Source organism: Miniopterus schreibersii (assembly GCF_964146895.1).
Source record: "Miniopterus schreibersii genome assembly, chromosome: 13".
Lineage (NCBI taxonomy): Eukaryota > Metazoa > Chordata > Mammalia > Chiroptera > Miniopteridae > Miniopterus > Miniopterus schreibersii.
In genome coordinates, this window is record NC_138113.1 from 42,158,169 (window position 1) to 42,184,010 (window position 25,842).

General features: G+C 45.4%; 1 protein-coding gene across 9 annotated transcripts; it reads left to right on the forward strand.

Moving 5' to 3' along the window:
* Window positions 1-1,233: 1,233 nt before the first annotated feature.
* Window positions 1,234-25,842, forward strand: SEMA4F (ssemaphorin 4F). Of its 9 annotated transcripts, XM_081156132.1 has the most exons (14): window positions 1,238-1,514; window positions 3,747-3,898; window positions 4,531-4,590; window positions 4,823-4,921; window positions 9,838-9,931; window positions 19,298-19,417; window positions 19,518-19,669; window positions 20,290-20,468; window positions 20,686-20,833; window positions 20,955-21,177; window positions 21,316-21,425; window positions 21,533-21,693; window positions 23,153-23,211; window positions 23,468-25,842. In XM_081156132.1, exons 1-14 carry the CDS (start codon window positions 1,370-1,372, stop codon window positions 24,076-24,078), a joined length of 2,313 nt encoding a protein of 770 aa, XP_081012258.1. In that variant the 5' UTR covers window positions 1,238-1,369; the 3' UTR covers window positions 24,079-25,842. The 9 variants fall into 9 exon arrangements, with proteins under 9 accessions (XP_081012255.1, XP_081012258.1, XP_081012259.1 ...); XM_081156129.1 differs by having other exon boundaries at window positions 1,234-1,514; window positions 20,955-21,425; XM_081156133.1 differs by lacking the exon at window positions 4,823-4,921 and having other exon boundaries at window positions 1,274-1,514.

Consider the following 25,842-nt stretch of genomic DNA (forward strand, 5'->3'; position numbering starts at 1 on the left):
TTCTGACTTTACAAGAAGGTAGAACATTTTCGTGGGCCCCTCAATGTGTCGTGGGTCGTAGGTCCACGCCTGACACGCGTGTCCAGTTCCCAGGCTTGGGAGAGCGCTCCCGGGAGGCAGTGTCTGCCTGACCTCTGGTCTCCTCAGAAACGTGTTCCCGGGGCTGAGCCGGACCCGCGGTGGGTTTTGGCCTCCGGGGGTCAGTCCCGCCCGGGGCCGGAGCTGGCAACACCGCCTGGGGGCGGGCGCGAGCTGGAGAAGCACAACCTAGGAGGTGGCTTCAGTTTCCCTCGCGTTTCCTCCGCGAGGCCCTCCTCAGCCCGTCTCCTGCCCCGAGGCGTGGAGAAGCGCCGCCGCCCTCCCTTTCGGTGCGAGGCAAAGACCCCATTACCTGGCCCTTCCGCTCGCCGCGCGCGCCTGCGCGGCGGCAGGCGCCCCCCTCAGGCCTGCGGCTCACGGAGCGAGGCGCTCGCCTCAGGGTCCACCTCAGGGTGCACCTCAGGACCCGGGTCTCCAAGCCCCGGGGAGCCGGGGCACAGCCCTTCCTTGGCCTTTGGTAGAGTTCTGGATCTCTGTGGAGAATAGATGCTAAACCTGTCACTTCCTCGTCAGTCACCCTCCCCTCCCCCACCCTCCATGAAACATTCCAGTGGCACTTCCATCGTGTTCTTGGCTTTAACCTTTCTCTTCTACCTCATTCACTCATTTATTGAGTCACTCATTCTTTTATTCAATGAATATCTATTGAGGGCACACCATGTGCCAGGCACTATGCTAGGCCTGGGGTACAGTGGACACGCAAACAATGGTCTCCGCCCTCATGGAAGTTAAGAGTTTAGCCTTCCCTCAGGAAGCTCTTCGAAGTCAATTTAAATCTCCACAGTTTCATGAGGGTCTGCTCCTCTCTCCTCATACTCATTTTTGTTTACTTGCTGTTGATTCCTATAGTCCCTCTGACAAAATCCAGTTGGGATAGGAGCGCCCTGGTCCTCATCAGTGGGTTACTCTGGGTCTTCAACTCTACCTGGTTGAACGGGAATTTTTCTCCGCATTAGACTACACCCGGGAGGACGCCTCCGGCCCAATCTGGCGGAAGCGCTCCACCTACACCTGGGCCGATCTCCCCCTCTACCTGGGTTGGGCATTTTATATCCTTAGCCTCGCTCTCCACTCAACCCCGATTGGCCGGAGGAGAAAATCAGCACTGCCATTGGTTCCCTCCTGAAGGGGCGGAGCCGGGTTGCGTTTCATCTGCCGGCTGCAGGCCGAGCCTGGCCGAGCATCTACGAGTAGGACCGAGGCCCGCTGCGCCCCGGCCGTGAGCAGGCACAGTCTGGTGCGCCCCACCCGGCGCCAGGCGGAGCCGGAGATGCCGGCGTCTGCTGCGCGGCCCCGCCCGGGCCCCGGGCCGCCTCCGGGCTCGCTTTTCCCGCTGCTGCTGTTGGCAGTGCTGAGCGGCCCGGTGTCCGGTCGCGTTCCCCGCTCGGTGCCCAGGACCTCGCTTCCCATCTCCGGTAAGGCGCGGGCGCCCTCGCCCTCAGCCCTTCGCGCCGCGCCCAGGCCCCGCCCGCAGGTGCCTCACCACCGGGGCAGCCGCGCCCCGGGCCCCTCCGCGCGGCGCACGGCACACGGCGTCCCGCGGTGGCCACACCCGCCCGGATCGAGGCGGGACGCCCACTAGGTGCTGCGCCACCGCGTCCCGGGCCTCTCGCCTCAGCTCCCGTGACACACGCCCAGGAGGCCCCTTATTCGCCGAACCGCGGGAGAATTAAGCGAGTCCTGGTGCAGACGCGGACGCTGAGGCCCAGGGAGGGGATGGGAGTTGCCCGAGATCATCCTTTTCGAAGTTTTCTCTCCCTCATCACCCTCTTACCAGACCTGCACTTGTGTCTGTCACCTCAGTTTGACTCCCATCCTGCTTCCAAACCCAGAGATATTGCATTCTCCTCCAACCACCCATGCTTCTGGTTCCCAGCTCAGCGTTTTCATCTTCCCACTTCTCAGATTCATTCCCAAGTCATCACCTCTCTCCCTCCCACCCCCTTTTGCCCTGCTCACAGCCCTAATCTTCCCTAACCCACTTCGCAGCCCTCCCATCTCTCACACCAACTCCCATTCTCCCTTCATCCGATCCGTCATAACCCTAACTTCCTAACGCTGCCTGCTCGCTCTACCCATTCCCTGCATTGCATGTTGGGAAACCATTCAGTGAGTTGACTTAAAATTCTGTTTAGGTGGTTTTTAAAGCCTTCAGAAAGAAAAGGTGAGGAAGGAGGCATGCTTTCAAAAAGATGTGCAAGAAGCCAGGGGATGCCACAAGGATAAAAGGGGTCACTGGAGTGAGCCACCCTTTGAAGGCCCTCTGCTGAGGTGGGCAGGAGTGTGGCCAGAGAATCTTGTTTTCGAATTCGTGGGCATTGAGTGTTAGCACTTTGGGTGGACAGGACCAGCGAAGCCGAGCGTACAACCTGTTGGCAAAAACTCGCAACTGGGTGATACCAATTTAGAGTCTAAACTTCAGACCAGTGACATATAGGGATGCTTTGAATCCAGAAGACAAAGTTGTGGTCGGAGCCTGGGTTTTCAGTTTGTGCTGGAGCAATAGCCACAACATAGAGTTGAGGTTGCCAGGCTGGGTTGATGTCTAGGAATCCAGAGAGGTCTAGATGGCAAAGTGAAGCAGAGCTGGGGATACAAAAGGAGGTTGGGGGAGCCAGGACTTATTCTACGCAGGAGAGAGACAGCACCGTCATGAATATGGGTGTGGGAAGATGGGTGGGGCTCTATACATCAGTAGATCTAGGAATGAATGGCTGGGGGCCATTCGGTCTTTCTTGAGGGTAGCTGAGCAGGTGAGGCAGAGTAGAGCTGTATTGGTGCAGGGAGCCAGACGCTGAGCTAAGAAGGTAAATTATGCTAACATATTTGTTATAATCTTTAAATAGATAAGAATTTTGAATGCCGATGTGAGATTTAGATTTGGCCAAAACAGAGTTCATACTTAAGGAAGGAAGAAAGGAATGATTTGTGAAATATGTAGTATGTGTCAGATGCTTCCACATATGTTATCTCATTTAATTCTCTCAACAATCCTGGATGGTGGTATATGTGGATGAGGAAAGTGATGCTCAGAGAGGGCAAGTAACTTAAGATCATGCAGCTGGTAAGTGAAAGAGCCAGATTTAACCTTGGGCTGATCCATTTCCAAAGCATATATACTCTTGCCCACTACACTCACTACCTCTTTGGGTGGAATGGAGGTGGGAGGAGGTCAGGGGCTATGGGAGAGAGAGGAGGTAGTCTCCCAATGTGTTAGTGAAAAGAGTGAAGCATTTCCCTTCTAAATAAAAATAAGTGATTATTAAATAGTGATTTTTTTAAAAAGGGGAAATTTAGAGAGAAAAGTACTTGTACCTTCTCTAGGTATTTTCAAATTGTGTGTCATGTTGCTATGAATAGAAATTACAGACTTAATATTTATGCTGTTATTTTAATAAAGTGTTCTATTTTTATAGAAAAAGTATACTGGACTGGATTGTGTGCTAAATATTCTGGCCTCATCAGTTATCTATCTCTTGGCAAATTAGATGGCTTGTCAGGCTCTGTTTTTTGCCCCTGATGGCTGCTAAATAAATGGTACTTGGAAGGAAACAAAAATTGGCCCCTTTGGCTTTGCCCTTGTGGGTCTAACACTTATGAAGCAATGGCTGATATCACTCTTCCCTCTCACCCTCTCTTTCTGCCAGAAGCTGACTCCTGTCTCACTCGGTTCACCGTCCCTCAGACATACAATTACTCTGTTCTCCTTGTGGATCCTGCTTCCCATACACTTTATGTCGGCGCCCGGGACACCATCTTTGCTTTATCTTTGCCCTTCTCAGGGGAGAGACCCCACAGGGTGAGAGATGAGAGTGGGGAGGACTTCAGAGCATGTGATTATATCTATGGTTTTATGAGATATGGGGGGGGGGGTTGTGGTAGGAGGAGAAGTGCCGGTGAAAATGAATAGGGGAGGTCATCAAGTACATGATCTCAGTTGAGAGTGATTGGGGGGTCCTGGTGACTAGGGAGGATGTGAGGGAGGTTCATGATGGGCAGAGGCCACAGTAACCAGGTTTTAGGTGACATTGGGCAGAGAAATCATTAGAATCACGTTACTCTAGGACAATAGCTTTCAAACTTTTTTGACCTCCCCTCAATAAGAAATATATGGTAACATTTTGACCCAATACACAAAGTATATACTGAAAGAAAGCTTTCTTGAACCAATATCTACTCTCCTGTATGTGATAGATCTTTGTTAAAAATATATATATATTTTGTTAAAAATAATGTTGGTCATGATTTCACAATTGATTTCATTACTCATTAATATCTGGAGACCTCCAGTTTTAAAAACAGTGCTCTGGGGGATGGGAGGTTGTCTCTGAAGTTGCCAAATTGATGGAGGTAGTGGGACTGTGTTACCTACCCTGACTTGGGAGGAACTGGGGGAGAATCTGGGAGAAATGATCATTCCTCCTTTCTCAGATTGACTGGATGGTGCCTGAGGCCCACAGACAGAACTGTAGGAAGAAAGGCAAGACGGAGGTAGGTGTAAATCTGGGCCCTGTCCTGAGTGTCAGTTGAGATTTTGGCCCAGCCCTGACTCTGTGTCAGTCCCCTGCAGTGCTGCTACCCCAGTGGGCCCAGGCAGGGACTCTAACACCATATCATCACCCATCATTTCTGATCCCAGAGCTGCATCTAACTGGCCTGACACTACCCTACCTTTCCTTGTACCTGCTGCTTCTGATTCTCTCTAACCATCTCTGACCCCCAGGACGAATGTCACAATTTTGTCCAGATTCTCGCCATTGCCAATGCCTCTCACCTCCTCACTTGTGGCACCTTCGCTTTTGATCCGAAGTGCGGGGTTATTGTGAGTGACAGGGGTGGGAGGATGGGAAGGGTCTTCTGTGAGTGACCATGATGGGGGGGGGCATGCTTAAGGCAACCCTTGTGCATGATAAGCATTGGGGGTGAGGGATGTCCTCACAGGGTGGAGCCTTTGCCACTGGAGGAGGGTACGAAAGGGTGGGGAGGGAGGTTGTCTGTAGAAGGTAAGTTATATAAAGTCTAGAGAGAGATGTAGTGGGACAGTGAAGGAAGTTTAGGGATGCTAGCTGGGCTGGGGAGAAGAGAAATCCGGGAGAGACTTCAGAGACTAGTAAGTGACTCATGTTTCCTTGTTCCTGTGTGTGCTTTGTCCAGGCAGCCTGGGTAATTTCTTTGTCTTTTTTTTTCTGGGTCCATTTCTTAATCAGCACAGTCCATGCCTATTTCTTCCTCCCATAGCATGTAACTCTGACTACCACTGCCCACCTTCACTGCCAACCCCATTCTATGTGGGTTGCGACCCTCTGCTCTCATGGGCTTCTGAGGCCACTGCCCTCTAATGTAGCTCCTGCTGGCACCATACTCTGGATCTTGCCTTCAAGGTGGCCACTGTGTCAGCCACGTTTTCTTCTAGGTCCTGTTCATTGCTGCCGAAGCCCTGGCATTTCCAGCTTCACATCCAGGCAGGCTTGGGACATATATACCCCTAATCACATCTAGGCTAGTCATGGCAACAAAAGTCCCTGGGACTGGTGACATCTAAGGAAGGGTCTTAATGTTTTTGAACCCTCATCTTTTCCCATCAGTTATCCAGTAGTCAGTCACTGTTCCTCTGGGAGCACACGTTTGTGACAAGGCTCTGGGATGAGTTGAAAGCTTCACTCGTCCTTCCCATCCAGTAACTTCCCTTCCTTCTCCGTAGAGCAATAGGAGGGAGTGAAATGACTCCTTTTCCTGACCCTGATCTTTAATTGTCTATCTTGACTTGACCCTTCTGCAGTCTTCAGTACACACTTGGATCTAGTGTGTACCTCTAAACCTCTCTTTGCTAAAGACCACCCTCATATTTCTGGCTTAGAATGCTCTAGTTGTATATGCTTGATATACAGCCAGTCCCTATGGGCTGCCCTTGGGTTTAGTTGGGTTTATGATGTATCCTTTTCATAATGTGGGTGATGGACTCCTTGCTGGGTGTGGATAGCTCCCTAATCCTGTCATTGTGGGAAGGGTTCCTAGGCCTGGGTGGTATTGAAAATCTCTATATTCTATCAGGTAATTTTGACTATCTAGTTTCCTGTAGTCCTCACAAAGCTCACAAAGTAGCAGCAGAACTGTCATTGCCATACTTGTCCTTTTTCGGCCTGCGCAGACTCAGAGAGCCCATGGATATGAATATCAACCAACCATGGCTTATAGAGAATAGACTTACTCCAAGTTAATCTCCCAGGGCCTTCTATTCTTCCTTGGCTGTCTGAGGTGGGACTCTAATGGTTGTTAGGTATCCAGACAGAAAATGTTCTGGACATACTTGTCAGGATTGATGTGACTTGGACCCCTGTCCACTCTCAAGGAACATCAGCACCAAGAGCGAAGCCAGGGGCCTGTGTTCTACACTCCCACAACTTTCAGCTCTTCTTCTGAACCCTCCTATCTAGCAGGCTCATGAAATGCAGGGCTATCCTTTTTTCAAGGCTTGTTTGTAGGAGAATATAGGGCACAGAAAGAGCAGCTGCTTAACCCTTCAGGCCACATATCAAGATTGCCCACTAGACTTCCTGAATGCTCTCTTCTGTCTTTTCCTGCCTGTCTTATCCTATCTGGCAATACCCATCTACTTGAGCAAGTTCTTTCCTTATCCTTAGTGCTGAAACTCATGTCCCAGACTGATGACTTTGAGACTATGCATAACTGTTTTCTGAGAGCTTTGACTAGCTAACTAGCTGCTCCAGACACAACCACTTGCTCAGAGTTGATTGCTCAGAGAAATGAAGGTTCTTACAAAAGGAAGTTCAAGTACTGGACCTATCAGTTCCAACAGTGTGGAGTGCTGCCCTTCAGTGACAGCTCATCAGATATTGGAGGAAAATGTTTTAATTGTTTTGTTGAGGGAACTCCAGCAGTTAATAGAGAAAAGTGTTAGACTTACAATGAAAATAAGACTTCACATTCAGTTGAGTAATCTGTTCTAGGCTTGGTGCTGGGTACTTTACATTCATGATTAAGTTTAATTTTCACCACAACATCCTAATATTTAGGTATTATTTCTTTCCATTTTATAGGCAATGAAATGAAAGTTCAGAAAAGTTAGGTACCATGTCTAACATTATATATCTAGCAGAGGCAGAGCCAAGATTCAAACCCAGCTTTGTCTGGCTCTGTTCCACTACCCTGACCCTCTAGTCTAACCTGCAGTACAGAAGACCTTACCTGGCTTTAACTTATTGTGACATTTGACCTGTTTCATGTAACAGGGACTCCCCGCCCCTGCCCCCCTCAACCACCTGGGAAAGGTCCTTGGCCAAGGCAGAAGGATGGATTCCAGCCCTGCAGCTCAGTGAGAGCCTTCCTACCTAGCTCTGGCTTCAGCTTGAGGGACTTCCTTCACCACAACTGATGTGCTGATTGACACAATGAAGAATCTCAGCATTCAGAGAGAGAGAATGTACTAGAGTGATCTTGCCCCTTTCAGACCCTATTAAATGTCACTTTGACCATACAGTAATCATAACCTGTTTAGTCAATAGGAGGCTCACTTGCTCAAAGGCTACAAACCTAGATTACTTAATGATTCTGCTTGGAGAAACTGGAAGAGGGCTAGTTTTGACATGATGAGTTTAAGGGACTGATAACCCATCTGTGAGGAAGCCCAGCAGTCAAGTGCAAACGTGGACTAGAGTTGGAAGACCTTAGACTTGGAGAGTTTGGTGAATGACTTGTGTAGATTTGGCTGGCAGTATAAGAAAAAATGAGAGCTTTAAAGTATATGTGCAAAGGACTAAGGATAGATTTTTTTAGGGTTCATAGTTAGGGACTAGAAAGAAGACAAACAACCAAAGGAGATAGAAAAACAACAGTTAGGAGGAGGGACTCCAGGAAGGTGCAGTTTCAAGAAAGTCAAGAAATAGAGTATTTCAAGGAGGAAAGTGAGTCAAAAGTAGCAAAAAGGAAATATTAAAGAGAATGAAAACTGAGAAAAGGATCACCTTTTCAGTCCTTGGTGAAATATAAGGGAGTAGTTTCAGGCATAGAGATGGGAAAACGTAATTTGTTTTCTAGGAATAACAGGTGAGCCAGGTTTGGTTAGAAGAAAGAGTTCATTTTTTATTTATTTTTTAAATATATCTGTAATGATTTCAGAGAGAGGAAGGGAGAGGGAGAGAGAAATAGAAACATCAATGATGAGAGAGTTGTCATTGATCGGCTGCCTCCTGCACACCCCCGACTGGGGATTGAGCCCGCAACCTGGGCATGTGCCCTGACTGGGCATCGAATCGCAATCTCCTGGATCCAGGGTGGAATCTCAACCGCTGAGCCATGTCTGGCTGGGCGAAAGAGTTCATTTAAAGAAGTATTAGAGAATAACTAATTTGGGTTAAAGAGTTTCTACTCCAGGCAATGGTGAGCCATTTTGTCATTCTCTTGCTCAAAAATTAATCAAGTCAGTGACTGATGGTCTAGGAATATTATTCTGGGGTGGATATGTAGAGTAAATTGGGGTTGAGGTTAGGCAGTGTGGCGGAAAGGGGTTACTGCCATAGTTGAGGTGAGAGGGCCACAGCAGCAGGTTTTAACTCTGTCTCCAAAGTGCCCAAACATCTTGGTAATTTCTCACTGAACTGTCATCTTTCTCATTAGGCTAAGATGCTCCCACTGCCACACAGTTAAGGTGCTTGGTTCTCCATTCCCGAAAACTCTTTCGACCCAATATAACCTTTTGGGGAACCTCAGATCACATCTGATTTTAACAGGCATTAAGACTCTCTCCATAAAATAAAACCTTGTTTTCCAATTACACAAATAGACAAGCAGTCAAAATGAGCCAGTAGTGTGCTTATGCTCAGGGGACATATATCTACAATTGCAACTCCAGCTACCATCCAGGTTATTAGGCTCCAGCAACACCATATGTCCACACTAGTTTGTGTCCCAGAGATATCATGCCTGGCACTTCTATGCCATAGCTTTGATTCCTAACCAGCCACAGTTAACATTCCCTGTCAGTCCTAGGTTGAAATCATTTCTGATTTCTATTTTTAAATGTTATCTTGCAGCCTCTCTTAGTGCATGAAGCTTAGCTAAGGTAACTTCTGGCTGGCTTTTATACCTTTTACCCCCTCCCAAGTCACTCCTTCTGGAGTCCCTGGATGAGGAAGGCATTTAATTAGCAAATCCTCAAATTTTCACCTTTCACTGACTTTGCAGATGCTCTTCCCCATTCTCTGTATCCTTGACTCTGGTCACATCTTTCATCCTTGGGGTGGGAGTAGGGAGAGGATGGCACTTCTCTTTAGACCCCTGGATTTCAGATGATCCTATATCAGTCTCTCCTTTTGTTTACCCTTCCTAAGGGCTTCAGACCTTAGGAGACCTGCTGTTTTCCCTGGTCCTCCCTGCCCTGTAGCACATTCTCCAGCCAGTTGCAATTCAGCACCATTTCAGAGGAAAGATCTGCCTTTCAGCCTCTCCCTGTCATCTAGGCTCATCCTAGGTGTTCCTTCATCAGAGCATGTGGTTGTTGGGTACTAGGGGAATTGAAGGAAGAGGAATAAACTGATGAAAGAGGGATGGCAGAGATGGGAAATGCAGGAATGGGCGGGAGAATCAGGAGTAACAGGCTAGGAATATGGGGATGATAGCAGAGGAATGGGAATTGGGCTTTTCTTTCATCTGACCATCTTTGTAATTTTCATCATGAACCTCCTGTGACCCCTAAACCAATTGCCCCCTTCTGGTCTGTAGGCTGTGTCCAGTTTCCAGCAGGTTGAAAGAATTGAGAGTGGCCGGGGGAAATGTCCTTTTGAGCCAGCTCAGCGGTCAGCAGCTGTAATGGCTGGTGAGTGGGAGAGACAAGAACCTGTGACTTCTTGGTATAATTGCTTCCTTCCCCACCCCTGCTGTTGGACTTTCTGTGTCCTTCCTCTCCTCTCCTAGGAATGTCTGTCACTCCCATGTCTCTTTCTAGCCTTTCCTGTTCTTCCCAGCGTGCCTGTGCCCTGCTTTTCTCCAGAGTACTGTTTCCCTGGGTTCTCCCTAGAGAATGTGTTCTCTGCACCTCTGGTATGAGTGTGTCCTCTGTGCACTGCATTTTCTTTTCTCCTTTTTTTTCTGTTTATAAGAGAGTCTACTACAATGCATATTGTAATACACTTGGAAAAAGTATAAAGAACATATGAAGTCTTGTAGAACAGTACTGTTCAACAGAACTTTGGGTGATGATGGAAATGTTCTGTATCTTCACTGCCCAATGTGGTAGCCACTAGCTACATTTGGTTATTGAGCCCCCGAGATAGGGCTAGGACGACTGAAGGAAAGAATTTAAATTGTATGTAATTTCAGTTTAAATGTAAATAGTCACATGTGTATAGTGGCTACTATATTAGCACAGGTCTAGAGTATCCGTACTTAGAAAACCACTATTAATATTTTAGGATATTTCCTTCTGTCCATTTGTAATATGTGTGTGCAGACACATAGACACGCACATGCATATTTTGTTGGCCAGTCCTTCCTTGCTCTGAGGAGTCGGTAATGACTATTGAATAAGTACATGCTGTTACTTCCTTTGAACAAGCCATGTATTGTTACTCAAGTGTTGAAAGGTTCTTTCACAGCTTATGTCTAAATCTTTTCTGGAGAATGACTGCTTAATTCTTTGGTAGCCACAAAGTGAGTTGTTTGTATGCCACACAGCCTGTATTTTAGGTTAGAGGACTCCACATGCACCCTCCAAATTCATTGAGAATCCAGCCATTTTCTCATGATAGTGTCAAACAAGCAGGTTAGTAGAAATTTTATGAGTGTGTATGTTATAAAACTTTTAAATGCCGTGCTACATGGGCATAATTTTGAATTTTGTCATGTAACTTTATATCATAGGCATTTCTGTATAATTTCTGTATAAGTTTTAATGAGATCATGCTATTACTCATCCTGTGAGCATATAGAAATTTAATTAAATAATTAGAAATAATTTATATAAATTAGTTTTATTTAGTTTACTGCCAAGTTTTTGCTATTATCCATTAGCACTGTAATGAAGATTTTTGTGTATAAATTTTTGTTCTTATTTTAGATTACCTCCTTAAGATTTCTGGAAATAAGTCACTATATCAAAGGGTGTGAGCCTTTTATGGCTCATTATCTGTTGCTAATTGGGTTTGTACAAAGAGTGTACAAATTTACACTCTAAATCAGCAGTAAATGAGAGGTTTCTGGTTTTGTTTTTTTTTCTCTCACATAAATTTCACCAAAATGTGTTGTCATTTTGAAAGATCTTTGAGCCCTGGCTGGTGTGGCTCAATTGGTCGGGCGTTGTCCTATGCATCAGGAGGTTGCTGATTCTATTCCTGGTCAAGGGCAAATGCCCCAGTGGCAGGCTCCATCCCCAATGGTGGTGGTAGTGGTGGTGGTGGTGGGGGCATATGCTGGAGGCAGCTGATCCATGTTGTGGACTCACATTGATCTTTCCCTCTCTCCCTCTCCCTTTCTCTCTCTCTAAAAATCAATAAACTATTCTTTTCTTTTTTTTAAAAAAATATTTCTTTATTGATTTCAGAGAGAGGAAGGGAGAGGGAGAGAGAGACACAGAAATATCAATGATTAGAGAGTCACTGATGGGCTGCCTCCTGCACGCCCCTGACTGGGGATCGAGCCTGCAACCCAGGCATGTGCCCTGACCGGGAATCGAACCCCGATCACCTGGATCCTAGGTCGACCCTCAACCGCTGAGCCACGCCTGGCCGGGCAATAAACTATTCTTTAAAAAAAGAAAAAAAATCTTTGAGAAAATCTGTGAGGCTAAAAATAGTACCTTGTTTTAATTTGTATTTCTTTGAATACTACAGAAGTTGAACATTTTTCATGTTAGTACTGTTTTTATTTCTCCTCTGATAAGTCCTCTGCTTACATTCTTGGGCCAATGACCAGGTAGGATATTAGTGTTTCAATCTACACATTTTCCTTTCTAATTATATTTTTAAAGTTAAATCCTTCAGAGAGCAGATAAAAGTTTTTTTCTTAAAAATTTCCCCCCAAACATTTAACATTTTGATTTTTTTGTAACTTATTTTGATGAATGACATGAAATAGAGATCTAAATTAATTTTTCCCAGATAGCTAATCAGTTGACTCAGCATCATTCATCATACTGTTTTTTCTTTCTTCACTGACTTTTGCTGTGGACTTTGTTATAAAATAATTTTTACCTACACTTCTGGATAATATTTTATGAAAAAGAAAAATTGAAATGTAAGATCTAACAATGAAACTTTTTTCTTATACATGACTTCATAGGAAAAGTCATAAAAGCTATATAAATTAAATCACTTTTAGTCAAATAATTAATGACTTACCTTTTCTGAAAAGTAATAATATAAATGTTTTGAAAGTGAACATAAGTATATATCTAGTAAATACAATATTTGGGTTGTCGTTTTTATCATTCATCTATAGTTGAAATTGATGAGATGTTGTTTGTGCTCATACGTATTTAAATAAAACAGTTAAATCAATGGTTTATTTTTCTTGGCTTTTTATCAAGCATGTTTGGCAAAACTCTGAGCCAGTCATTGGAGTCATTAAGAAAGAAAGTGGTTGTGAATGTTTCTTTTTAAAAAAAAAGATTTTTAGTTGATTTTTAGAGAGAGAGGAAGGAAGAGGGAGAGGGAGGGAGAGAGGAAGGGAGGGAGAGAGAGAAACACAGCAATGTGAGAGTGCAACATTGATCAGCTGCCTCTTACACGCCCCCCTACAGGGAATTGAGCCTGAAATCCAGGCATTGCCCTGACTGGGAATTGAACCAGTACCCATTCACTGTGCAGGAGGATGCCCAACCAACTGAGCCACATGGGCCAGGGCTGTGAATGTCTCTTGCTTTTACAAAGTTGTTTATCATAAAAATGACTTCTCAATTGCAACAATCTAAGATAATCATTTAATATACTTCCTTTTTTCTAAGCAGTAAACTTTAAGTACATTCAACTTTCTGCTTGTAATTTCTCTGTATTCCATTCAGCAAGTGGATTTGCATTAGCATGTGGTTCAAGGGCACAAATTTGAAAAATATCGTCATTGTATGATAAAGAAAATTTTCAAAAAGAAAGAACATTTTCAAGAAGGTCTCAAGTCTTTTTTTCCAGATAAAGAAATTCAAGGATAGCTTTCATCTGATAATTGATGTAACTGATCAGGAATCACTTTAAAACAGTTTGGAGTGACTAGCTTTAGACAGTTGACATACAACCTCCATGTCTTTCTGTCTCAGATCCAAGTTATAGTCAATACCAACATAAATTTTCCTCTCAAGTTCTTACTTTATAGGGTTATAATTTAAATTTTTCTTGGTCTGACATAAGTGCCAGTATTTAGTTCTAGCTTTCAATATTGATTCATTATGCCCTGTTGCCCTGTTTTGAAAATAACGGTGTAGAAAATAGTGCCAACATTAGGTAAGAACTAGAACCAAAATTCCTAGTTGGGAGATATAAAAATGTCCTTAAAAATAATAGAGGTATTTTGAAATAAAAGAGGTTTTAGTAATGAAAATAATAGAAAATAATATTGATTAATAGAATATAATAAAATAATACATTTTCAATTATAAAAATTACAATGTGCATTGTAAAAAATGTAGAAATGTTAAAGAAGAAAGTGAAAGGTTTATTTGCGACGCAATCATTACCAGATAACTACTATTATTTTAGACTACTTTCTTCTGTGTGTGTCTGTGTGTGTGTATTTATAATAAATTGGAATTATTATGCATATTTCACTTAGTATTGTATACTAACCATTTTCTTGTCATAGAAATTAATTATTCAAAACATGTTTTTTATTGATTACATACTATTCCATCATATAAATATAACACAATTTAATTGTTCCCATGAAATTATGCATTCAGATTTTGTAATTAGTGCTTTTATGAATAATGCTGCAGAAAAAATCTATTTACATAAAGTCTTTACATAAATTTCATTAATTGCGTATGAGTCAATCCAAAAAGTAGGCTTGCTGGGCTAAAGGATGTAAAGATTTTTATGGTGCATGATGGATTTATCTAAATTCCTCTCCATTTAGTCCCACCAACAGTGATGAGTGGGCCTCTTTCATTGCATCCTTGTCAGTCCCAAGTAATATATGTAATAAAACATACAGTGACCTTCTTCAAAGTCCAATATGATGTATTTTTTATTTTAATCTTTATTAGTGAGATTGAACAACTTTTAATTTGTTTATTGGTACTTGTATTGTTTTGGGGGAAAAGCCTCCAAAATTTGTCTTCAGATACGACATTTATCTATTCTGCACTGAGATAAAATTAACAAAATAATCTCAGTGTCTCTATGCATTGTTCAGATTCAGAAATATTGTCAAATATTTTGACAATAATGTTCACGTTAGCCTAAAATGTCTTCTGCTCATCTTTAAATGTTGGGGCTCCTTATACTTCTACCCCAAATCCTCTTCTCATTCTGTGTGGTTTTGATCACTGCATTCTGATGACTTCCAGACATTATCTGGAGCTACAGATCACACACCCAACATCTCCACTTGAATGTCCCACAGGAATCTCAAAATCAGCATTCCCCAAACTGAGCTCATTATCTTCACTCACCTCCCCCAAACCTGCTCCCCCACCAGTGTTCCCTCCTCTGAGTGCATACCCACCTAGGGACCTAAGCTAGAAATAGCAGTCAGTCATCTCTGTTTCTTCCTATCACATCCTATAAAAAAAAAAAAAAAATAGAGCTTATATCAAGAAGAGCAGAAGGAGGGAGCTTTTGCTCTTTCTCTTTGGGAACTTGCCCTGGGTTTTTATTATCTCCTTTTGGTCTCATTGCATCTTGTGGTTACTGCATCTGCCAAGGAGTACTGCAGTTGCATCTGGAACAGTTGCAGTGCTCCTTTGCCTGTCAGTGTTGGGTTCTAACACACCTGGGAAGATTGACTTCCACAAATAATTGTGATTCTTCATCTTTTGTAGCTTTCAGTCTTTTGGATTTCTTTCTTTTTGCCAGCATTTTGGGTCCTAGCCTACCTCTTAAATCCAGGTGTGTCTGCCCCAAGACTAGCATTCACACACTGAAATAAGACAGTTATACAGCCAACAGAGGAAAAGGTAAACACTGCATCTCTACCTATCTAATTATGTCCCAATAATAGGCTGTGTTTTAAAGAAAAGTGTCTAACTGTCTCAATCTTTAGATAAGGAAATGGTGACTATTAAGGTAGCAGTTATTTATCCTGCAAATCTCTGATCATGAGAAGAGAAGGGAGTGGAGGAAGGAAGGCCAGGGTATGTTTAAAAATAATATTTTTAAAGCTAATTAATGATAATTCCTATTTTAAACCTTTAAAGGTGAGCATTTTGATAAGAAAGTAAAAATTTGAAACCCCAGCCCAGCCGGGCGTGGCTCAGCGGTTGAGCATCGACCTAGGATCCAGGTGATCAGAGTTCGATTCCCAGTCAGGGCACATGCCCAGGTTGCAGGCTGCAGCCGATCAGTGGTTCTCTCATCATTGATGTTTCTATCTCTCTCTCTCCCTCTCCCTTCTTCTCTGTGAAATCAATAAAGATATATTAAAAAAAAAAAATTGAAACCCCAGAGTAGTGAAATATTCATTGCTATGACACTACCCTAGCCTGTCACTGTTGGGTTCTAACACATTTGGGAAGCTTATGCTCACAGGCTTTACATCTGAGCAGGTAGAGATTGACTTCCACAAATAATTGTGATTCTTCATCTTTTGTAGATTTCAGTCTTTTAGGTTTCTTTCTTTTTTCTTTTTGTATTACTAAAATGAAAATATCTTAATATTTTGGGTTATAAAATTAAAAGATGCTAACTACAAAAACCAGCGTATATGGAGAAATGAAAATCACTTGTAATTTCATAGTCAGAAACAAGCCTCATTAACACTGTAGAGTTGTAGCTCCTTCAGCAATCTTCACTATGCCTGCAGACATGTATGCATATCTTTAAAAATCTGGTTGAGTTGTACCCAGTGTTTTGTTCTAACCAGCTTGTTCACTGAACCCAACACTGTGAGCATCTTTCTCTTTTGCACATCACCTTTTGCCAATGGCAAATGTATATTTAAATGTCCACTGACTTGATCCATTTAGTAATCACAAAAAACTGCATGTGCAGGGGTATTTTATTATATGGACAGTGCAACAGAATACTTGGAAGTGAGACTGTCCTGGAGAATCTAGGACATGTGGTGATCCTGTGTCCTGTAGATTCCTGCCCTCATTGACTGATGGCTGCTGTTCCTTCTGTGTGTGTGTGTGTGTGTGTGTGTGTTAAGACTGTTGCAAGTCTCTTGGTACACCTGGAACACCTGGAACCCTGTTACTTCCTCCCAAAGTGTCTGATCCCTTCTGCAGCCCCTTAGTGTCAGTGACCCACTGCTATTTCATCCTGAGTGTGCCCCTCAGCAATTCCAGGCTCCAGAGTTGCTGAGTGCCTCCATTGACCCCTTAGAAAGTTTTGGGACCCTTTACCTATCTGCCACTGGGTCCTTGCAGTGAAGGAATACTTATGATTGTCTCCCCACTCACACACAAACACCAAATCCTACTCCTGGCATATTTATAACTGTGTTCACCATATCTCCCTCCATTCTCAGGGTATGCATGATACAGCTTCTACCAGAGTTTTGGTTTTAGATTGCTTTGTGTACAACACTCTTAAGAAAGTTTCATTCCAACTCTGGCTTCTTTATCAGCCTTTCTTCCCATTTGAAATATAGAGGATCGGCTCATTTGCTCCTCCATTTGCTGCCAGGACCTGTGCCCCAAGCCTGGTTTTCTCCCTCCTGAAACCTCTGCAAGGAAATGGATGCCATTTTATAGTCCCTCTACCTCTGGCGACAGTTTAAGCACAAGGCCCCTTGATAGTTCATAAGGGGCTGTAACCAACATGTATTGAATGCCAGCCATGGGCCAGGCCCTTCCTGGGGCTCTGTGTTTATCTCATTTAAGCCTCAGCTCTGCTCCTAGGAACCTGAGGCTTAGGAAGGTTAATTTGCCCAAGATCTTACCCAAGCCTTCCTGGCTCTAACACACTTGGATTCTTATCACAAACACTTATCACAAGTGATAGTATAGTCTCCCCTCCCCACCCCACAAGGATGTTTCTAACCCTCTACTGTTGCCGTCTGAGGGCTCTTGGCTTTGTTTCACTCTGCATAGCATGATTTTTTGTTTTTAGTTTTTAAATATTTTTATTGATTTCAGAGAGAGAAAGGGAGGGGGAGAGAGAGATAGGAACATCATTGATCAGCTGCATAGCATGCTTTTAAAATAGTGGTTATCTTTCTGGTGCCTGAGGCATGCAGCTTTGCTCAAGCGTGACTGTTTTTCCTTTATAGTGGCCCTACTCTCTACAGCTTCCCCGTGGCTCTTGCTGGGTTTCTGCGCACCAGCTTCTGGCACACCAGCCTTTCTTGCTTCTCCATCCTCTCTAACTTGATCTTCTGAATTGCCTTCAGTAGCTTCTCCCCTTAAATGGTGGTGTCCTAGGGCTCTTCCTGCTTTCCGTCTTCCCTGTGTATTACTTTTATGCTATGACTTAATAAGCGTGACTCCCAAGTTCCTGATTGGCCCTGATGCCCAACCCCTTCTGTTTGATTGCCTTCCAGTATCTCCAACCAGATGTCCTGAAGGTTCTTCAACCTTAGCATGTCCAACAACTAAGCTCACTTCTTCAGCCACCTCCTTTATGGGCCTTCTCCTGTCATTTCCTGGCTTGGTTCATAATACCACCATCTACTATCATCCATCTTCTAAGCTGGACACCTCAGAGATATATTTTATTCCATTTTTCCACACCTCATATTCCATTGCTTTTCAAATATTGTTATGGACTCTACCTAAGAAATATCTCCCAAGTCCAGTCCCTTTATTCCCTCTGCCCCTGTCTTAGTTCAGGCCCTTCACTCTTGCCCACACTGTGTGGATGGTCTCTTAACTGTCATTATTTTCTTAAAAACCAAAACTGATTATGTCACCTCATCTTCAAGAAAATCTCTGCAGTTTTTCTCTTACCTATAGGCTCAAGTCCATGTTCCTGGTCCTGGCAGAGCAGACTCATCACAATTGGTGCCCATCTCTGCACCTCCAGCTGCACCTCTGCTCGCCTGCCTGGCAGCCCCTGTATTGCCGTGGTGCTTCAGCCATGGGGGAGTACCCCACATCCCTAAACATGGCTCCCTTCTTCCCATGGGTTTATCATTGTCCCTGAAGTCCTTCTTCCTGACAAATGCTCATTCTTCAGACCCAGCTCAGATGTCACCTCTTGAGATGCTGCTCCTCCAGTCAGATGTGGCTGGGTTGTCTCCTCTGCTCCTGCATGTATCTGTGCATCCACACTTCTTGGTATCTGATTAAACATTTGTCTTCTGGACTCAGATGACGATTCTTAGGGGCAGTGATGTGCTTAACACCTGGCACAGTGCCTCGTACGTAGTAAGTGATGAAGGAGTGCCGCTCTGTTCTCTACAGAACCCTTGTAATACAAAAAACTCCCAGGGGTTGTGACCTTTTACTCTCCTGAATTGTTTTCTCTTGCATGTCCGAGCCCTTGGCAGTGGTACTCAGAGTGGCTACAGTGCTCTCACATTCAGCCCACAGAGCTGCACCCCTCCTTCTCTCTCAGGAACCTGCATTTTGATCAACTCCCCGACCGATAATAGCATACACTAAAGTTGTGACTTGTTCCAAAGCAGTGTACACCCACTAATGTTCAGAAAGAACGCTAGTTCCTTCAGGCATTTACCAGAGTGGGAGAACTTAAGTAAGGTTGGGACATGCTGCAAAGCAAACCCCCTTCCTGGAGAGTAGCAGTATAATTAGCATTTTACAGGCTAGAGAAATCTCCAAAACAACAAAAACAACAAGCAAACCAACCAAACAGCCTGATTTCCACAAGGACAGCTTTTAGTTCCCCTTTATACACATTAACACTTGGCACTTTTCCCTTAATACTGGTTCCCTCCCTGCCCTGAAACACTTTATGTCTAGGATGATTTTATGCAAGGGGATGCCTGTCCTGTGCTTAGGATTGTGGAACACTTAATGGGTGCTCAGCCCCTAAGAGTTCCTGTCCCTGCTTTACTCCCTGCTCTGCCTGTGGCCCCTTTTGCTTCCCTCAGTGGGTCTCTTACAGATCATCTCCTCCCTGTCTCCCTGCAGGGGGCGTCCTCTATGCTGCCACTGTGAAAAACTACCTGGGGACAGAGCCCATTATCTCCCGGGCTGTGGGTCGTGCTGAGGATTGGATTCGGACAGAGACCTTGCCATCCTGGCTTAATGGTGGGAGAGGGAGAGGGGTGCTGTGGGGACAGAGAGGGTGGGAAGAGGAGGGGGTAGCCCAGGCTGTGTCTGTGGGATCTGAGGCCACAGGTCTCCCCAGCTCCAGCCTTTGTCGCAGCCGTGGCCTTGAGGCCAGCCGAGTGGGGGGATGAAGATGGAGACGAGGAAATCTACTTCTTCTTTACGGAGACTTCCCGAGCCTTTGACTCATACGAACGAATTAAGGTTCCTCGAGTGGCCCGTGTGTGCGCGGTGAGACTCCAATCCCAGCTGTCTGTTGTCCATTGCTCTGCCTGGCCTCTGTCTTTTCTTCTCTGTGTCTCTGTCTTTTCATCTCTCCTCTGTCTCCTTCTTTTTGTGTGTCATGATTTCTTTTCTGGGAGCTCAAAGAGTATGGGGAAAGGGCTCTAGCCCTTTTAACCCCATAATTACCCTTGTGACACTGTCCCTAGGAGGTGGACTAGTGTAGAGGTTAAAAGCGGGAATTATTGACAGACCTGGGCTCCAGGCCCTGCTCCACTACTTATAGCCTCTGTGACTTGGGGCAGGTTCTTTAGCATTTTTACAGATGAGGATATTGATGATGCCTAGCTATATAAGGGTTGTTTTGAGGCCTAAATGAGGTAAGTTATGTAAAGCACGTAGTACATTACTTCATAAGTGCACAGTGAACTTAGTCACTGTCACTGTGACCCTTTCCACCTGTATATCATTACCCCCACTGTTACTCTGTCTGTATCTCCGTCATTGCATTTCTATGCATCTGTCTCCCCATCTGTCCTTGTCTGGGGGAAACTCATATTGGTCTCCACATTTTCCCTACAATGTTGGTCTTCTTCTAAAGAGAAATGCCCATGCTCTTGTTACCCCAGGGGGACCTTGGGGGCCGGAAGACCCTCCAGCAGAGGTGGACAACCTTTCTGAAGGCTGACCTGCTGTGTCCAGGGCCTGAGCATGGCCGGGCCTCCAGTGTCCTGCAGGATATGGCCATTCTTCGACCTGAGACTGGAGTGGGGACCCCCATCTTTTATGGCATCTTTTCCTCCCAGTGGTGAGGGGGTCCTGGTGTGGAAGAGAGTTACAGGGTGGGAGATATGTGGGGTTGGCACAGTGTCAGTGCTGTCTCCTCCAGAGGGGGTAGCCTCTCACCGGAGCAGGCTGCACACCTCCCATGCATTTTTCATGGGTCATCTCATTTGATATGGGGGGGGGGTAGTTGTCCCCTAGTGCTCTTCAAATAATCTGGCTCCAACCTGTGACTCTTACAGGGAGGGGGCTGCCATCTCTGCTGTCTGTGCCTTCCAACCACAAGACATTCGGACAGTGCTGAATGGTCCCTTTAGAGAGCTGAAACATGACTGCAATAGGGGACTGCCTGTCATGGACAATGAAGTACCCCAGCCCAGACCTGGAGAGGTAAGGGGTCTGGGGCAGCTGTTCATGCCAGAATTGCCTCATTAGAGCAAGAGCCCAACTAAGCATCACGGATACTTCCTGGCCCTGGGAAACTTTGTCACCCACCCTATGTTTCCTCTAGTGCATCACCAATAACATGAAACTCCAGCAGTTTGGCTCATCACTCTCCTTGCCTGACCGTGTGCTCACCTTCATCCGGGACCATCCCCTTATGGACAGGCCAGTGTTCCCAGCTGATGGCCACCCCCTGTTGGTCACTACAGATACAGTCTATCTCAGAGTGGTGGCCCACAGGGTGGCCAGTCTCTCAGGGAAAGAGTATGATGTTCTCTACCTGGGGACAGGTATGTTTAGTAGCCAAGTACATTGCCCATCTTGTGCATACATGCTCTTGTCAAGGAAGGATCCCATACTTACAGGTATCAGAGTCCCAGGCACAGGTACAGTATGTCATTATGTCTTGCCCCCTGCCTGCTTCCTAGAGGATGGACACCTTCACCGAGCTGTGCGGATTGGAGTCAAGCTCAGTGTCCTTGAGGATCTGGCCTTATTCCCAGAGCCACAGCCAGTTGAGAATATGAAATTGTATCAAGTGAGTTATAGATTTTGGGGAGTCTGGTGTGGAGACATCTGACCCTGCTCGTGACCCTGAAGTCTAGGAGATGCAGAGTATTCTTCCTTCTCATTCACTTTCTATAGAGCTGGCTCCTGGTTGGCTCCCGTACTGAGGTGACACAAGTGAACACAACCAACTGTGGCCGTCTCCAGAGCTGCTCAGAGTGCGTCCTGGCCCAAGACCCTGTCTGTGCTTGGAGCTTTCGGCTAGAAGCATGTGTGGCCCATGCTGGAGAGAGTGGAGGGTGAGTGTGGCTGCCCTGGCCTCTTGGCTGCTGTCACAGGGCTCTGATCCATCTATCCATCTGTCAGTTTCTCATCTGTTAGTGCTGCCCTGTGTGTGTGTGTTTTGTCTTTTAGTGTCCCTTGTGTGTTTGTAAGTCTCTACTAACTCATCTGTTTGTCCAGCGTGCTGCCTCAAAGTCTGAGTTTGTGATTTCCTATTTCAAAGCCTAATTAATTTACTATACATGTTACTGAACCCTAAACTTACAAATATTTCAGAAGTAAAAGTACTTGTCTTTGGGGATCAATTTTTGGTTAAGAAGTTTGATCTGGTATTTTAGTTTCTCTTGGGATAACTCTGAAACATCTCAGGCAAAAGCAAGTGCTTATTCTTTCCTTTATTGTTTTAATATTCATTAAAATAAGAATCTCATTGGTCTTGGATATCCTTTGTACTTGAGCCTCAGGGTCTCCTCAACATATATATATGTGTGAAGGATGTAAGTGTGTGTATATGCTAGTGTACTTCTTTGTAATATGAGAAATTACCAAGCTGGTACTTCTATACACTCTACTCTCCATACCTCAATTCATACAAGGGAGAAAACATAGACCATGAAGTTCCTGTGGCTATAGCCACACATATGGCCTTCACATGTTCCCCACTGTCAGCTAAACTAAGCAAGCTTTGTTTTGCCCAGGAGACTTTAATGCATTTATACCAGTCTCAGAGTTCATTTCAGGGGCCTCGATTCATGTTGAAGGAGTTCACACTCAAACACAGTCTACCTTTGGTTGAAGCTTTTATGTGTTCCACCTGGTCTCTATTGACAGCCCACTAGGGGTCTCACTGGCCTCCCTCCCTTGTTCAGAGTGAGCAGTCTGTCTTGCTGTCCTTCTGTCAGACACAGTTCACTGAAATCCTGACAGTACTAGGATCGTATTATTTGAAACAGATCTGTTAGAGGTTAATAGGTACCAACAGTTGTTGAAGAAAGAGTTCCTACCCAGAGATGAGCAGCTTTATGAAACACAGGCATCTCACTGACCCTCACAAAATTTTGATGAACTTTTATAGAGAAGTTATACCTTTCTCTTAACAGAAAAACAAACAAACAACCCCTATAGTTTTAATATTTTTTCCCCAGAGAAATCTTGTGGTGTGGATAGTCAGCTACATTTCCTAGAAGGTTCCCATGTTTCTTTTAAAGCATACCACCAAAGATCTTTCCAACAGACCTAGTGCAGGTTTAATTTTCTATGGTCTGCTAGAACATGTGTAGAATTTGACATGGCAAACATCATGAGGCATATAAGAGGTATTGGGGGAAATTTTAATGATGAGCATGTTGGCTGATAATTCTAGGAGTAATTAATGAGTTGCTGGGAGATGTAATGAGTAAATAAATGCTCAGTGGTACTGAGGAGGGTAGAAGTGAATGTGGACACTGGATTTACCAAATATTCTCTTCTTTGTAGGCTGGTCCAAGACATAGAGTCAGCGGATGTCTCTTCTTTGTGTCCTAAAGAGCCTGGAGGTCTGTCTGGTTTAGGGAAATGTGGGTGGAGTTGGGTGGAAAGATGCTAGAAAGTTGTCTATTTTGGACCCACTTTAAACCTTGGACCCTGGAAAATATGGCAGCCAGTGACCCAGGGCCTTACCCTTTTTGGGAATCCCCTTTTAGTTTTGCTTCCATAGCCCCTTCTCAAATCTGACATCCCCCCGTGTTTCTCTCCATCCCACCCCCAGCCTATAGCCTCACTAAGTTTTGTGCCTTTGCTGTCTCTCTACAGAACAACCAATAGTGTTTGAAGTTCCTGTGGCTACAGCTGCGCATGTAGTCTTGCCATGTTCCCCAAGCTCAGCTTGGGCATCGTGTGTGTGGCACCAGCCCAGTGGAGTGACTGCTCTTACCCCCCGGCGGGATGGGCTAGAGGTGGTGGTATCCCCGGGGGCCATGGGCGCTTATGCTTGTGAATGTCAGGAGGGTGGGGCAGCCCGTGTGGTAGCTGCTTATAGCTTGGTATGGGGCAGCCAGAGGGCCCCCTCAAGCCGGGCCCACACAGTGGGGGCTGGACTGGCCGGCTTCATCCTGGGGATTCTTGCAGCATCCCTGACTCTCCTCTTAATTGGTCGACGTCAGCAGCGACGGCGACAGAGGGAACTTCTGGCTAGAGACAAGGTGGGCTTGGACCTGGGGGCGCCGCCATCTGGGACCACAAGCTATAGCCAGGATCCTCCCTCTCCCTCTCCTGAAGATGAGCGGCTGCCCCTGGCTCTAGGCAAGAGAGGCAGTGGCTTTGGTGGCTTCCCTCCACCCTTCCTGCTTGATCCTTGCCCGAGCCCAGCCCACATTCGGTTAACTGGGGCTCCTCTGGCCACATGTGATGAAACATCCATCTAGGACTGGGCAAATGACCACTCGTGCATGAGTGAGCACTGGAATGGAGTGACCATTAAGATGCTGGGGTCACTGGGCCTGAAGACCGTCATGACCTTTGAGTTCTCTTTGGCCTTTGAGTGATCACTTGATTTCAGTGTCTGCCTTCTGTGGGCCTGGATGGGCTCCGGGACAGGCCTTTGTCGGAGTCCTGATTCCTGATTCCCATGAGAGATCAGAACTTCTCTCTGCAGTGAATCAGGACTTTCCCACACTTGTTCTTTGACCCCCGGTAACCTCTTCAAATCTGACCCACTATTTGGGGCCCATAAATTTGGGGAGGAACATAGGACATAGCTATGACTTTGCCTTCTGGTTGGACCCTCGCCAGAAGGAGGAGCTGTGGAGGTGGTTGGGGGCCACTGTGCACTGACTGAGTCTTTGGAGTGGTTTTGCTGATTCTCCCAGTTAGTCTAATTCTCTGTGGGGAGTGCATGTTCCCCATGTTGCAACATGGAATCTCTGCCCTGAGATCTCTCTCCACCCTCGTTTTCCTTCTTCCATGAAAGAGCATGTGTAAATATGAGTGTTCGTAGGAAACCTGGCCAAATGTGCATGAATGATTAGGCCAATGCTCAGGTGTATTCATTGGGGGTAAGGAGAGGGAAGACTGGGATGGGGGCATTGCCTGCAGAACTTTAGACCCTGTAGCCAGTGAAGGAATGGCTTTCCTTTCTAAAAGGAAATAAACAACTGCTCCCCTCTACCCCCCCATCGCTTCTCACAACCCTCCTGGTGAGTTGAGAAAAACTCCCAAAGTGGCCTTCTGCATGGAAGGGCAGCGGGACATGTGACCCCATGTTTCTGTTTGTTTTTGCCTCCTGGCTGCCACCACTGCCATGCCCAGCTGCTCTTTCTCTGGCTGGTGTAGGCTGGACCCCTTTTCCTTGGCTCCCATTATAAATAAATTTCACAACATTCTAAATATTAGGGGACAACAAAAGGGGAACAGTCATAGGAAATACAAAGAGTATAAAGATAGGTTTGTATCAGTGACTTTACTCAGGTTGACACCCTTGCCCTAAAGCAGTTCTCCAGTGGGGATCCATGGACTCCCTGAAATCGTATGCAAAATGTTGTCTGTACATGTGTGTCTGTGTTTTTCTGGGGGGAGGTTTTATGGTTTTCATCAGATTCTCAAGGCCTTAACAAAGTTAAATGACCACTGCCCCAAAGTCACCACACCATTGGCCAAGCTGAGATGGTGCCACTCAGCAGCAGCTCTTCTGCCCCTCCCCACCTGCCCTTGGCCAGCCCTTGGACTTGCAGCTGCTGGATGCTGTCTTATTTCTCCAGACCCTGGAAGCTGGGCTCTGTGCATATTTGAAGACTCTCACCAAACTTAAAGACTTCTTCCTGCTTCACAACTTGCAGATGCTTTAGGCTTCTCCTGCTAAGTTCTGGTCTTGGCCTGTGAATGTGCCTCATTCATCCCTGGGGGACCCCCCCGCCCCCACCCTTGAGCTCCAATGAATGATCCAGCCCTTCCCAGTTGAAGTTTTCCACTCGACTTTCCTTGGCAGCAGCCTGTGAATTACCCAAAAGAGTCCCCTTGGGTTTGGACTTATCAGTGGCTATGCCCTAATAAGGGTATGATCTTCAGCAAGTAATCTAACTTAGGAACATTGGTTTACGCATCTGTAAAGTGGGGATAATAATACCTACCTCAAGGTTGCTACAAGGATTAAATGAGAACATGTAAACAATAAAGCACTATCTATACCCGTA

Excerpts from the sequence above, each read along its gene's own strand:
- SEMA4F (XM_081156129.1), top strand. The coding sequence starts at position 1,370 with ATGCCGGCGTCTGCTGCGCGGCCCCGCCCGGGCCCCGGGCCGCCTCCG. Across the intron at positions 21,694-23,152 it reads CATGCTGGAGAGAGTGGAGG|GCTGGTCCAAGACATAGAGT; the intron begins GTGAGTGTGGCT and ends TCTTCTTTGTAG. Across the intron at positions 23,212-23,467 it reads GTGTCCTAAAGAGCCTGGAG|AACAACCAATAGTGTTTGAA; the intron begins GTCTGTCTGGTT and ends GTCTCTCTACAG.